The sequence below is a fragment of the Staurois parvus genome, unplaced genomic scaffold (assembly GCF_062004578.1).
Source record: "Staurois parvus isolate SC_StPar_1 unplaced genomic scaffold, SC_StPar_1.0 ptg000014l, whole genome shotgun sequence".
NCBI classification, from domain to species: Eukaryota; Metazoa; Chordata; class Amphibia; order Anura; family Ranidae; genus Staurois; species Staurois parvus.
In genome coordinates, this window is record NW_028317810.1 from 16254102 (window position 1) to 16270359 (window position 16258).

A 16258-nucleotide genomic window follows, 5' to 3' on the forward strand; every position below is an offset into this window, starting at 1 on the left:
TGCTTTTTCCTACCAGGAGTAAAAGGTTTAAAAAAAATTCAAATGTCCAATGTGCATGAGCCTTTAGTGTAATGGCATTCACAGTAGAACATATATAATCCTAGTAGCCCACAGCTTAAAAGTATAATGCACAGTACAGTCAGATCATATACTATAACATAAATAAGTCTAGTGATTGATTACGAAACACTGTTCTCCAACTAAATGTAATGCACAAATAGCAAAAATAACAAATAACAAATAGAAAATCACAATACACATGGATATAATGAACAAATACTCTTACATAAGGAAATACTCCTGATTAAAAATATCATAATCAAAAGGAAGGACAAGGCAATCCCCTAGTTGAGTTAAAAAAAAACATGATTAGATACCACTGGGTGCATCAGCAGGTAAAATAGAAACAGTGTAATCAGCTCAAGCTGAAGAAAGGGGTTTTTAATAAAGAAAGGAGTCATATTGTATATTTTATTTTTTATTTTTTTTGGGGGGAGGGGATTTGCGGGCGGGTGGTTCTTCTGCTATATGCATTATATACTGAGTATATACTGTGCTTTGCAAAAATATTCACCCCTTGGTATTTTTTCCATTCTATTTCATTACAACTTGGAGTGAAAAGGGATTTTTGGGTGTTTTGCACTGTGTAACATACACAACATGCCTACAACTTTGAAGGTGCAACATATTTTTTATTGTGACAAACAATAATTATAGCTTAACTCCAGGTTTGATTTAACGTTAGATAGTTTGTCCAGATCAAGCTGGTCCAAACAGACTACTTCCTTCACTATTAGATGCTCCCACTGGGAGCACTGTATAATGTCATCTGCCTGCCTTTCTACTTCAGCCAATCAGAAGAAGCCTTGTATTCATTCATAAAATACAAAGCTTCCTGTGAATGACTCAGTAGAGCTTAGCTCAACTTGATTTTGTTCTGGTAATGGGATGAGAAGTTCTTGAACTGTCTGTGTGTTTGTGATTATATTTATATGATTAATGTGAGCACTTTACTGTATATTTATATCAGTTGTTTTTATTTTTTTTACGGATTTGTCACTTTACTCACACATAGCGCAACATTAATTGTTTATATATTCCTATTGAGAGAGGATGTCCTCTTGAAGTGTTTGCGGCTTTGCACTATGTGAGTTTGGAAAATTTGCACTGTTTTTTTATTATTTAGTATATGGAATAAAATATACCTTAATACGGTTGATTGTGATGTGTATCTTATACATATACAGTGTCATCTGTAAGGTTTTAGTTTGATCCCTGTTTGGCATTGAGCTTGTAACCTTAAATGTATTGACTACATATTTATTTTTAATTTGTGCACAATTAAGCCAAAGGTTTTTTGGAAAGAAGCTTTGCTTTCTCTCCAAATGTTTCTTGAAGGCTTTTTTACTTTTTGATAGTTGTTTTTATTTAATTTTGGATCCCTCATGGGGAGAGTAATCCTTTCTATTTGTCATATTGATAATGTTTTCACATAATTGTAATTTTTGCAAGGACCTAAAGTGGTAAATGTAACTTTTCTGAGGTGTCACCAGGCAGGAGGTGAGAGGATATAACAGAGACTTTTATTACAGTGATTTTTTTCAGAAGGTAATTTTCCTTAATTTGAAGACATTTCCTCATTTCCTGTTGTGTCTCTGAAAGAAGAATTGAAACTAAATTTCCTGAATGGGATATGGACAAAAAAATGGTGGTTTAACTATTTTCCACTGTGTTCAACACAAGAAAGTTTGGCTTTAGATATACTTCAAATATCCAACTGAAAATGTTGCTTGCACATGATTGGATGACTGAGGTGTACATTGCTTCACTTTATTCACTTACGAAGTGAATATTTACCTTGCAAAATCAAGCTATTTGAATATGCTACTATTAGGAATTAATGTTGCTGCTAGCTAGCAAGGAACTTCAGCTGAAAAATGGACTGTTTACTATTTCACTATTAGAGAACATCCTTCAGGACTGTGCATGAAATAACAGACAGCTAATTAATCAGTTCTATACTATGCTATAGCCGAAAGATGGCTACAGTGTGGCTTTCCAGTTCTAGGAGGGCCTCCCAAGAACACATGGGAAAATTGCTTGGGATGTTGTATTCCCACTCCTCAAAAAGGGTTATCATCTTTATGTTGATAAATATTACACCAGCCTGCCCTTTTTTTTGCAATATGTACCAGAAGCAATGCTAGCATGTGGCACAGTAAGAGCTAATAGGACGGCTTCCTGGAAAAGCTGGTGAATACAAAACTACAAGTATCAGGATAGCCCACCAGAAAGCATTCGCTCAGATGTAGTCTGTAGACTCCTTGAATAACATTTTTCACATAAAGTCCCTCCCAGAGAAACAGACCAAAAACATAAAAAAAATATTGAGTAAGCTTTAGAAGGGGAGTTAGACAAGACAGCATTTATTATTGTCCCCAGTGTCCTTCCTAACCAGGCCTATGCATAGGAGACAGCTTCCGACGTTATCATATTTCTCTACAAATGTAAAATGAAAGTGCAGCGCTAAGATGAATGGTAACAATATTATAACGTCTTATGCAAGAATGACTAAAAGCTGTAGTGTCCGATATGGTATAATAGGTGAACAGTCCAAAATTATATAATAGTAGGTGAACAGTCCAAAATGATAAATCATGACTTTAATCAATACGAGCACTGCTCCAGCATCCCGATGTGAAAGTATGGAAAGATTGCCCACTCACCGGAAGCACAATCTTAATGCGCATATAGAGATCCCAACTAGCCGGAGGTCCTATTCAGGTACTACCTGGTAATAGAATGATCCTCAGGTGGTCCCTCAGTTTGGGTGGTAGGTGATGGGAATACTGGTCTGGTCTTAGGGCTTGCTTCCTAGGTCTGGAGAGATCACCTGGAATACTGGGCTGAGGTGTAGGAGCTCAGTGCAAAGCAATAAAGATAAAGGTGCTCATAATGTAGTGATCCAAAGGATTTATTAAGTATAGATTAGTAATGTATCAAATGTATGCATACATGAATAAAATAAACACACAAGGTGACTGTGAGCAGTAGTAGCATGAATAGCTGAATACACTGACCAGTGTGAACCATTACGTGGCCGCCGGACCTCCTGATCCGGCAGCGTGACGTCAAGGCGTGCAAGGGCTCCTCCTAGACGCGTTTCGTGTAAAGACACGTCTGCTGTAGGGGTGATGCCATGCCTGCCGGACGTCACTCTGTTCTATATATAGTGAAAATGCGCGCATTCGCACTAGTGCTATCTTGCCGAAGTTCGGCTAACTGAGCATGCCCGGGCGCCATATTCTTGTAGATTTCGGATATGGCAGATGCGCATAGAACCGCGCATGCGCGAATGTTTCGGTCGCCATTTTATTGGTTAGATGACACGGGGATCCGCACCCAAATGCGCGTGCACGTGTGGTGCGGTTGCCATCTTCCTGTTGATTGAATCACAGGCAGGGAGGTGCTTCTCCAGACACCATGATTGCATGCGCACTCGTGATCGCGGGCACAAGCCTGGCACCAATCAGGGCACAGGGCGTCCTATTTAAAACAGGACAGGTATGTGTTCCAATTGCCGTATGGTCTTACTTGTATCCTGTGTTTCTGTATTGAGATTGCCTTGTTGCCGACCCTGCCTGGCCCTGATTTGCTGTTTGTCTCCTGTTCTGATCCCTGGCTTGTCTGACCATTCTCCTGCTTAACTCTGTACGTTCTGATCTCCAGTTAACAAACCCGGCTTGTGACCTGTTTATCCTTCTGCCTGCTGACTTTGTACTTCACCGCCACTACTGTTACCGACCCGGCCTGCCTGACGCTGCTCCTGTTACCCCCTCACATCAGACTCTCACCTGCTAAACACCTCCAACGGTGCTTCTACCACAGCTGGGTGAACCCAGGGGCCGCGACCTGGTCTCTGCCTGCTCCAAGTCCATCCCCACCATCAGGGGCTCTGGTGAACAACCAGGTCGGAGCTTAGATTCCACGCCTTGGGGGAATTCGGTCTGTGGAGTGCTAGAGGCTACCGTGGTTAGATCCCTGACACCGGCAGGCATGGCATCACCCCTACAGCAGACGTGTCTTTACACGAAACGCATCTAGGAGAAGCCCTTGCACGCCTTGACGTCACGCCGCCAGATCAGGAGGTCCGGCGGCCACGTAATGGTTCACACTGGTCAGTGTATTCAGCTATTCATGCTACTACTGCTCACAGTCACCTTGTGCGTTTATTTTATTCATGTATGCATACATTTGATACATTACTAATCTATACTTAATAAATCCTTTGGAATACTACATTATGAGCACCTTTATCTTTATTGCTTTGCACTGAGCTCCTACACCTCAGCCCAGTATTCCAGGTGACCTGTCCAGGCCTAGGAAGCAAGCCCTAAGACCAGACCAGTATTCCCGACACCTACCACCCAAACTGAGGGACCACCTGAGGATCATTCTATTACCAGGCAGTACCTGAATAGGACCTCCGGCTAGTTGGGATCTCTATAAGCGCATTAAGATTGCGCTTCCGGTGAGTGGGCAATCTTTCCATACTTTCACATCAGGATGCTGGAGCAGTGCTCGTATTGATTAAAGTCACGATTTATCATTTTGGACTGTTCACCTATTATACCATATCGGACTCTACACCTTTTAGTCATTCTTGCATAAGACGTTATAATATTGTTACTATTCATCTTAGCGCTGCACTTTCATTTTCCATTTGTATATTTAGAAAGGTTTTTGTGGTTCCTTTTTTGTGCATTCAGCTGCTTTGAAGTGCACTCGCTAGGACACCTATATATATATATATTTCTCTACAATATTAGTGAAGTATGGTGAACATAATCCTGACTTACTGCCATTTCCCCATATTTAATGTCCATCCAATGTACTGACCATTTGCCTTCACACTCATCATGCTTGCTCCTGAACTGACCCTGGCCTGTTATCTGACCATGCCTCTGCCTGCCACCTAAACTGACCATGCCTCTGCCTGCAAATTGAATAGACCCTGGCCTTTTTATTGCCGTTGCTTTTGCCTGCCTCCTGGATTGTTTATGAACCACGTTTCTGCCTTCCACCAGAACTGGCCTTGGCCTGTTAATTGACCATGTTTTTTGACTGCCACTTGGACTGATCTTTTGCCCTGCTACTGTTGTAGTGGGATTCAAGATAACACAGAGGATTCATATGTGCAAGGGGTCCCAGGGTGGTTTTCTCGACCAAAGAAAACTACGTCTTTTGTAATTTGGGTCCAAAGAGTTTGAAGAGATTTGGCTGGGAAAAAGCCTCTACTCCTGTGCCCAGGTCTTACTTGACATATGCCCTAAGCCTGATTTTTCTGCCAGCTGCCGACTAACTCTAGCCTGTTAATTGACTGCCTACTGCCAGAACCAATACCTTGGCTGTTCTGACTGCTGCCTGGACAATTCCTTTGACTGTTGCTGACCAATGCTTTTGATGTGCTGACAATATCTCTGCCTGCTGCCTGTACTGATTATGAACAGTATTTCTGCCTGCTGCCTGAACAATTTCTTTCGCTGGCACTGACCCCATCCTTTCTGCTGCCTGGACCAATGCTCTCCTCTGTGGAAAACTGTACTACTAAAACCACACATAATCTTTTGTTTACCCTTTTCTGAACAGAACGTGTTTTGGGGTGTAATTCTTGGTATGCCTGAGCTATGTGTTAGAAATATCTTGGAGGTTTGCTTTCCAAAATGTGGTAATTTTGTGCATAATTCCACTGTCCTGGTGCTCCAGGGCCTTCAAAAATGTGATAGGTAGTCAGGAAATTAAATGTGCAATTTATTCCTGAAGGTACTACTTACATTTTTGGCCTCTGTATGTGACCAGGCAGAAGAAAAGTCTCACACATGTGGGATAGCCATACTCAGGACAAGAAGCAGAATGTATTTTGGGGTGTAATTCTTGGTATGTGCATGCTATGTTTTAGAAATATCTTCTAAATTGACAACTTAGTGTAAAAAAAAAGTTTTAATTTTCTTTCCACATTTTCCAAAAACTTGTGGAAAAAAAGGCAAGTTTAAAAAACTCATTATGTCTCATAGAATATACATTGGGGTGTTTGCTTTCCAAAATGGGGTCATGTGGGTAATTCCATTTTCCTGGTGCTACAGACCCTACTTTCCAAAAAGGGGTAATTTGGGGAGAGGGGTATTTATACTGTCCTGACATTTTAGGGCCTCAAAAAATTATATAGGCTGTCAGTGCATCAAAATTGGTCAATTTGCATAGCTTGTAGATTCTCTAACTTTCACACAAACTAAATAATATATACTGAGTTTGGTAATTTTACCAAATATATGTAGTAGTATAAATGTTGGCCTAAATTTATGAAGGAAAATTACTTATTTGCAAAATTATATAATAGAAACTAAAATAAAATTATTTTTTTACTTATATCATAAAAAAATAAAAACCCAGTGATGATTAAATACTACCAAAAAAAGCTCTATTTGTGTTAAAAAAATGATAAACGTTTTATTAGGGTACAGTGTTGCATGACTGAGTAATTGTCATTCAAAGTGTGAGAACACCGAAAGCTGAAAATTGGCCTGGGCAGGAAGGCGGTAAAAGTGACCAGTAGGCAAGTGACTAATTTCATTGTCAGCTGACAATACAGTTGCACAGTCAAATAAAAATGTTTTTATTTAATTTTATTGTAATTTTTTTCACTATGGTGACACTGAACTACTCTAAAAAAAGCATGTAAAATTTTTAAAAAACAATAGTAAAAAAGGAAAAAAAAATGTTTAACTTTTTTTTTCGCCTTTTTACATGCTGCCACCGGTCAGTATCCCTGATCACCAGCACACCAGTCATATGATGATGCTGTACTGCGCTGGTGACAGAATACAAAACAAAACAAATTTTATTTAATTTCTGCATTTTCCAAAAAAAAAAAACTCACCATGCCTCTTACTAAATATCTTGGAGTGTCTGCTTTAAAAAATGGGTAATTTGTGGAGTAAATGTACTGTCTTGGTAGTTTAGGGCCTCAAGAAATGAGTCAGTACATCAGAATTGATACATTTCAAATATATATACCATAGCTTGTAGACTCTATAACTTTACACAGACAAAATAATGAAAATTGATTTGGGTTGTTTTTTCCAAAGAAATGTATCAGAATACATTTTGGCCTACGTTTATGATGAAAGATTATTTATTTGCGAAAGTTTCTAACAAAAAGTAAGAAAAAACATTTTTTCTGTATTTTTTGATATAGCAACTTTTTTCATTTTTTTTGTCTTTTAAACATCTGCCAAAAGGGTTTTCAGTGTTAAACTCTCAGGATACCAAATGTTGCTTTGTTATGTCATCTTTTATTAACCACTTCAATATCGGCCACTTTTACCCCCTACCTGCTCAGATAAAAAAAATTTTCTTCATTTTTGTTATAAAATTATCAAATAAATAATCATTCTTCATAAATGTAGGCCACAAGCCCACAATGTATTCTGCTACACTTCTTTGGTGAAAATGACCCAAACCAGTGTTTATTATTTAGTCTGTAGGAAAGTTATAAAGTCCACAAATTATGGTATATACCTGAAAATCGATCAATCCTGATTTACTGATGACATATCTCATTTCTTGAGGCCCAAGAAATGAGTGCAGTACAGAGTCATCGTATAATTGATGTGGCGGTGATCAGGGACACTGACTGGTGACAGTACAAAATAAAATAAATATTAACCCCCCTGGCGGTATTCCTGAGTGTAGCTCGGGGTTAACTTTCAGTACCAGAAGCGGTAACCCCAAGCTACACTCGGGATTAAGGAGATAAGGTTCAGTGGGTGTGCTGGACTCCCAGGCTGCCGTTGTGCTATATGCTGGGTGTCAGGTGCACTCCCAATACCTGTTTATGAGGGGTGGGGCACCCTCATGTTTATCTGCCCTTGTTTCTATCCATTTAAATGCATGTGCCTCCACTGTGAGGACTCTCTAAATTTATAGAGTTAGGACCACAGATACTCAGGGTGCCGTGACGCGGCTCTGTGGCTTACGTATGTATTTGCAAATGTGTGCTAACTAAACCCCTGTTTTTAAACGCATGTTTTTAGATAGGTTAATTTGGTTTTTGATAGTTGGCTAACTGGCTGACAGATTGAACTGGCTTTCCTTATCCCCCTCTACTGATAAGGTTGTATATATCCATGTTCCTTGCGGATAGTAGCCGTGATTAGATTGGGGTAGGCTGGCAAGTTGAACTGGATATCCTTAATTTTTGAATTGCTCACATAGTGACGCCCCTCCATGTTCACTGTTTAATAAGCCAGTTATAGACTTGGGCAGATGATCAGTTTTTTCTGTACACTCGGGATTACCCTGCAGCGTTGCTCAGGGATTCCCTCCAGCACTTACCTTGTCCTGCGCTCCCGCGATGTCCCCCTTGCAGTGTCCCCGGCCATCTCCTCCAGCCGATGCCGGCATCCGTCTTCCGGGTTCTGTTCCCTGCGAGTATCGTGACGTACGGGACATAAGGGGGAAGGAACCGGCAGGAAATTCAAAAATTTAAAAATGTGACATTCACTCAATACACTAAAATCTGATAGTATTACATTACTGTATCAAACCATTTCACATACATTTTGTCCCGAGTGCTTTTTCCAGTACCCTGCCTACATTTTTACTGTTCTTTCTGCCTGGAAACTGAGAAATGTCCATGGCGTCCAAAAAGCTTCCCTTTAGATCAAAAGCTGTTTTAGACCAGCTAGAGAACAGCGATAGTAAATCCGAACCACTTGCAGAATTGAGTGATAACGATTTGTGGGGAAAATCGTCAGACACTGAAAACGATTTTGCGACTTTGCTCAGTGATGTGCGAACTTGGCGCTCTATTTCAAATTTCACTGTTTTTGGTTTGATTACATTATTGAATTAATTTATTATTATTATAATTTATGATTTCGTATTTCAAATTTTATCATACCCGGGATGTTTACTAGACTCTTGTTCGGACAGATTTCAGTGAGTTATTTCAACATATTTCCATGCAAAAAATGTACCACTTTGAGCACAGAAATACTGACATAATCATACCGCTAGGGAGGTTAATAATAGTAATAATAATAATTTTCAATGTTTTTTCTGTTTATTATTTTTTAATTACTTTTTTTCTTTTTTATGATTTTTTTTAAACACACTGTGACCAGAACAATATAATTTTAACATAGTAACATTGTACTACTCCAGAGAAGTGGTCAAGATTTTTTTTTTTTTTTTGCACATTATGATTCCTTATAGCTGTGAATTTCACTGCTATAAGCAAGTAATTTTACTGAATGAAACTCATTCAGAATGTATTGTTTTGATTTGCTGTAATTGGCCACAGCTAATTACATGGTACCGATAGGCTGTTATAGGCCTTGTCTATACCATGTGATAACTGTGACCAATCACAGCTAGCAGCACAATTGTACACAATGAATGGTATGAATCGAAGCCATTCGTTGTTTACAATGGTAACTTGTAACAGTCACTCCAATCACATGGTACCGGCAGCGGGCCAGTATAGTGATCTGTCATCAGCTGTGTCCAGTGGACACAGCAGGTGACAGATTGTGCCTGCAATGTGAACATATTTTCACTTAGGAAAGCTTACTTTTTTATACTGTGACCAGACATAATGCATTAAGTACGAGAATTGAAGAAAAAAAATCCTAAAGGTTTCATCTTTTGTTTTATTTTTCTACTTTTTTAGCTATATATTTTGGGACAAATGTTGAACCATCCGTTCTATTCAGACACACAGATTTTATAGACAGATGTTGTTTTTTTTTAACTGACTGAAGTGAACAAAGTCCACGTAACAGATGTGGTAGATCTTATTATTCTGACTGCCAGTTCTACATCTTTTTTCAGACCTTTACAAGATTTTCAGTATATCTAAATAATAGATAGTGTAAGGAAACCTGCTATTAAAATGAAGAGTCAAAAACAGACTGTCTAGAGCATTAAAATTCAATAAAACTGAAGAATGGAATCCAATTGTACCTTTCATGTTTTTTTCCTTATATACTTTTGTATACTAGCTTTGCAAAGTTCTATTGTGCAATCCTTAAATATGTATTTATAATTTTTCTTTTCTTACTGAGATTGTATAATTGATGCACGTATTTGTTCTTTGAGCTGTTAGGTTCATGTCATTTTGAATGCTAGAATTTTGATAATATGGATGTTCAAAGATGAGAACATTTTGCTGCACGTTATGTTAGGGATAAGGAAGTGGCAGATAGAAGATGGTATGGATAGAAGCTGCTATTAAAATTTAGGAAGAAAAGTATGGATAAAGTGAGCAAGATATGGTGTGAATGCCACAGGCAGAAAGTGGTCATAAGAAGGTAGTGTGGACAAATTAGGGTGGAAGGTAGAACAGACTGAGTAGATAAATTATATAGTAGACACAGAGGGTGGACCCCGGAGGAGATAAGGTGGGTATAAAATATATATGTATGTAGATGTATGTCAGAGGGGACAAAATGTGGAGTAGACACAGTGGGGTGAAAGAAAGAGAAGACAGAGTGCATGGAAAATGGAGCAGGCAGAAAGATGAAATAGAGAAACATTTGAAGATAATGAAGCAGACGCAGAGGGGCTAAGATAGAGTACAGATAGAGTGAATAGCATACTATGAAGGTAAAGTATACATCAGGCTTTAACTTAAGGCGGAGTTCCACTCACTCTGTAAAAAGATGAAAGTCAGCAGCTACAAAAACTGTAGCTGCTGACTTTTAAAAAACAGCCACTTACCTGTCCCTCGGTCCCGCAGTGTGTCCCCTGCAGCCCGTTTCTCTAGCCGTCCTGTATTCCAGGAGGCCGGCATCTTCAGTGTGGGCACCAAGCTGTGACAGCTTGCTTCTTCACAGCCGGGTACCCACTGCGCATGCGCGAGTAGCGCTGTACTTTATGAATAGTCCTGTAGTCTTCTGGGACCTGTCATGTGTCCCAAAAGACTACAGGGAAGGAGGACACCTTCCGCTTCTGATCGCCTAGGCGATTGGACCGGAAGTGGAAGCGGGTACCTGTCAATTTCGGGTACCCGCTCCTCTCCCACCCCCCAAAGGTGCCAATTCTTAATGGGGAACGGGGGAGCAGTTCTTAAAGCGCAACTTCCCCTTTTGAGTGGAGCTCCGCTTTAAGAAGAAAGTGTGGCAGACTGACACAGGGATTAACTGATGACAGTGTAGTGAAGGTGATGCACAGAAGAAATGTATATCAGAGTGGGTAGGATGCAAGAACTCTCTTTCTCTGTATATAATCTTTTAAAACAGAAGTATGGGATTTTTTAAAAAAATGATACTTACCTAGGTGGATGCATTATCAGTCTGATGCTGCATCTGTCCCCCACCGGCTCTAAGTGTGAGAACTCAGCGATCACATGACTGTTGATAACTGAGTTCACACAGCCACTCTGAGCAGAGAGCTGTGACGTTCGGCTGGCTCAGGCGAGAAGCTGAGCCAGGTGCCGCTCCAGACTCTGGGGTGAATCACGACTTTAAAGTCGGGGTCTTTCCCCAGTCTGGTTCAGCTGAGTGATGTCAGCCGACAGCAAGCTTCAGCCCGTTGTCAGAACTCACTGCACTCCTGTGAAAAGAGTCAAAAGAGCTTTGGCTGTACTTCTTTAAGTACTCTTTAAAGTGGACCTTTCGCTAACTTTACTTGCCTGCATGAGTACATTCCTGGCATTTCACCATATACAGCAAGAGTATATTTTTTTTCCAAAAGCGCCGCCTTTCTATCATTAAAAAGCCATTCTTGAACTCTATTCTGTGAATTAGCCTAAGCTGTGATGATGAGATCAGTCTGCTGCAGACAGGAGGAAACATTTCCTCATTCTTCTCTCCGCCATTGACCAGCATGTAACAATGTCACTTTGTAGCAAGTCACAAGGTGAGAGGCTGCAGCAAGAGCTGATTTATGTCATACATTTGTAAACACAGCAATTAATTGCACAGGCACCAGGATTTAAATGATTGGGTCATCTCTGAACTGACATCTCAGTACAGGAAATACATGGTGACCCTGAATGATGGCTGAACAAAGATGGTGCTGTCCTTCTGGAGAGAAAAGCAAATGAAGGTTCTGTCAGGTGAAGAACTGTGATCTCTGTGAGAGGTAATAAATTTTGAAATATTTTTAGTTTTGCTGTTCAGGGGTCTTCATGGCTTATAAGCATGTTTAGCTCAAGTGGATACAAGTTTTAGAACTCCTGCAGAATATTTCCTGTTCACTGGTCCCAGCACATCCTCACATCGTGAAGTTCCACATCGTGAAGTTCCATTTAACAATTGGCACTGTGTTCTTTTTTTCAAGTGCTTCTCATTTTCTTTATTCCAAACCTCTGGAGATTGTAGCTAACAAGTATGAGTTTAGTTTAATCAGCACAGAGTGCTTGGTTCCATAATGCTTTTTCTATGTCTATATTTTAGACACAAAAAAATTTTTGTAATTTTTTTTTAATGAAAAATATCCTGGCACACGTCTACCTGCCAGGATACCAGACATGCTTAAAAAGGGCTAGGAAGCCTTTCATGAAGGGTTATACTAGGGACTTTTAAAAAATATTTGTGAATGGTGAGCTGACAGTCTACTGTGTAAGAGCACTTGGAGTATTCACCTATCAGAACTGTGAGTTGTTTAGGCTTAGCAAAAGCCTTATGTATGGACTCTGTATGGAGCTGTTTTCTGTTGACTGCATACACAAAAAAAGGTGACAATGCAGCTATTGCTTCTAAAATGGAGGATGAGGCAAAGGACTTTGTCCAGGTTAGGGATGCAAAGAGGATGCTTAACCATTCTCTCCAGAGTTTGAATATACAGGACAACATAAAAGTCTTGTTTACACTTTCTAGAGGAGAGCAAACCATGAATAGTGGCCAAAGGAGCAGTGGTCAACTATCCTGGACCCTTTTCTCTCTGATGGCTGCAGAATATGGAAGCCATGCCTAGGCATGTCACCTGGAAGAGTCACCCTGTGCCCAGCTGCATATCCTAGGCCACCTTGTAAAGAAATGTCTCCAGCCAGAGCTGTTTGCAGTGGGCAGGTCACAGAATCACAGACATTTTTCTGGGGTTGGCTTCACAAATTCCAAAACAGCAGAGGAGCTGGTTGCAGGTGTTGAATGCTGTCTTGCTATCAAAGACTGGCTCATGGACAGTTCACCCACATCTGCCCTGTGCCAGAAGCCACTGTCTCCTGTGAAACCCAAGGTTCTCAGCACTGAGGCTAAGCACTATTCCTGATACTGCATGAACTGTTGGCACTGTGGTGAGCCAGGCCATTTTGCTGCTTCCTGTCCATACCGGGGGAGCCTATGGACTTCAGCCTGACCAGATGGCCTCTGTCTCTATGCCCAACTGGTGTGTACTTAAGGACCTGACCAGCCTATCTAACACTATTGGACTCCAGCAGTGTAGTCGCTTTAGTTGAGACAGTTCTGGTAAACACTAGAGAATTTTGAGGGTATAGTGTTGAGGTTGTCTGTATCAATGACAGTCAAAGATATCCTGCAGCCATGATTGCTTGGAGAAGTGACCCACAAAGTGGCTGTGGTCCCTTCCTTACTACATAAAGAGATCATTGCACAGTATTTTCCTTTGTCTTGGAGATTTGTGTTGCCCCCAGAAATCGAGTGGTGAGACAGAACACGGGATCTCCCTGATTTAATCATATTGCAATTGAATGCTGAGCCCAGGTAGAAATATCACTAAATTTCCAGGAGAGTAATGTTTTTTGAAAAAGGTGATGTCCCTTGACAGGGGAAGGCTTACTTCCAAGGCTTTAGTACTTAGTGCACATGTCCTCTAGAAGCGTTTCTAGGAGAAATGGAAGTGCAAAAGGCCAACCCTGATACTCCTTCTTTGGAGGAGTCAATAGAAAATATTGGTACTACCCAGTTAAATGATTCAAATCCCCAGAAAGTTTGAGGGTAAGTTAGGATGGTAAATGGGATGCCTTTTGTCCCTGGGGCAGTGGTCCAGTTCTCACCGATAGTGGTAATCACTGACCTCTTGTACCACATGGAAAAAAATAATTTTTTATTTGATTTATATGTTTTAAATGGTTTACAATATGACCCCAATCCAACTATATCCGGTGACTCACACTAAAAGGGTTCTGGCATGGAAAGAGCCCTTCCTGGCTCAACATACAGATTAAAACAAGGAGAAAGTCCATATCCTGCACATCAACAAAAGCCCAGATGTAGACAGGTAACAGCTACAGCCCGGTTCCATCTACACCATGACCTTAAACATTTCACCCCTCTCATAGGGCTTAGACTAAGCCCTGTGAGCAGGGAGAAACAAGTTCAGAGTGTGGCCTGGATGGAACCGGGCTGAAGCCACTTTTAACCTGTCTACATCTGGGCTTTTGTTGGTGTGCAGCTTTTGGACTTCTTCCGGATTTACAATAGTACATCAGGGGTAAGAATATTTCAACCTGGAGATAGGGTGTGGGTGTTTATCCCAACTGTGGAAAGTAAATTTCTGGATCACTGGCAAGACCTGCTTGAAATTCTTGGACAAGTTAGGGAGGAAATGTTTTAAGTGCTCCAGCCAGGTAAGCAGGTATACCACATGAATCTAAGGATATCTTGGATGGATAGAGAGCATATGGCAGCTCTACCTAGCTTGTTGCTGCCATCTAGTTCCTTGGTTTAGAAGTTATAGTATTTGACACAGCGAAAAAGTTCCAGCATCAAAATCAGAATGTCTCTTTAGACCTCCCGTGTTGGACCTCTGTGATTAAACACCACATAGTCATGGAACTCAAGGCTCGTGTCAGGATAAAGACTTATCATAAGAAGGTCAAACTGTGCGAATGTACTCTGCCTTTCCACTTGTAAACTCTGCTCTCCGCCGCTTGTCTACCAGCTAAGAGATTACGGTACTTTGTTTTTCTGGTTTTATGACCATATTACTGATAAGCAACAGCACCACCCGCTGAGCTTCCCCAGCTTGCTAGCCTTGCCCAACAATCAACAGTTGGCTATAGGCTGGCCACATATTTTTTTCTTTTTTTGTAATTACAGATACACTTTACACATAGTATGGGTGTTTTTGGTCACAAAGCTCTCTACATGAGCCCTGCCTCAGCCTGGGGCATGTTCCAGAGGATGAAGGATTTTAGCTGACAGCTAGAGTGGATATCTAGAGGTAGCTTTGCTTTTAAAGTGCCATACCTGACCTATCTTATACATTTTTTTGGTATCCTGCACCTCTAAACCCTCTCACCTAGAATTGAGTTAAGTAATAAAAGATAAAAACACTAACATGACTGGATAATTTTTCTCTTCACCATATACCAAGAATCAAACCCTGAGGTGGAAATGTAAGCCTGCCACACTACTCAGGGGGTCATTCCTCATCACTCCAAGAGGAGGAGTGCTACACCTATCTCACAAATAGACACAGGAAATGAGTGCAGAACATATGGACATACATAACAGTCTAAATTTGAGCGAAATCAATGCAAATGTGCTAATTTTTCATAGTTATACTACATTCAGAATATATAATATTTTTGATGTGCCAAACCTTTGTTATGCTGTGCATTACATCACTCACTCAATCAATACTCACAAATATTTTTAAAACATGGATAAGCTGAATATGTTGACCTTCTCTAAAGTTTGTATGTTCACTGAGATCCATGCATAAGATCTGATTACTACTCAGGTCAGGATCAAATTCGGCTGGAGTTACAGTGCCAGACTATGTACAGCCTATATTTTTTGGTAATGAACCTATGAATCTATGTATATTTTTATTCAATCTGTGTATATTAAATTTTTTTTATTATTTTAAAAGTGTAAATTCTTTTCATATAAACTTACTTATGACCCATCTCATGAGCAATAGTAAAAGCAAGGTTTAGCCCGTTATCTTCTGCGATGATGCATTTTCTTTTATCACTGCACATTCCATTTAGGTATGCAATACCTGAAATACATTTTAATGTTATATTAGAATTAGTTTTTTTTACCTAAGAGGCTCAATTCATAAAGCTTCACTAAAAGGATAAGAATCTTTAGTTTAGCCATGTGACTGAACTATAGTCATTGAATTGTAATCAGTTGAACATAACTGTCAGGTTTTTTCTGTGATGGAATGATCTTATCCCGGTGTGATAGCTTTGTTAATTGATCCTAAGTCATAAATAACAAGCTAGAATTCTCAGGGTAAATTGTATAGGCAACACCTATGAATTGATATTAGAGGAAAC

The 16258-nt window shown here is 40.1% G+C and overlaps 1 protein-coding gene across 1 annotated transcript in view; it reads right to left on the reverse strand.

The window, feature by feature from the left end:
- ADAMTS19 (ADAM metallopeptidase with thrombospondin type 1 motif 19) overlaps window positions 1-16258 on the reverse strand; it is a 275226-nt gene that overhangs the window by 147910 nt on the left and 111058 nt on the right. The window contains exon 8 of the mRNA XM_089677700.1: window positions 15870-15975. Coding sequence (XP_089533826.1) covers window positions 15870-15975 — 106 coding nt within the window. The remainder of the gene's footprint in view (window positions 1-15869; window positions 15976-16258) is intronic.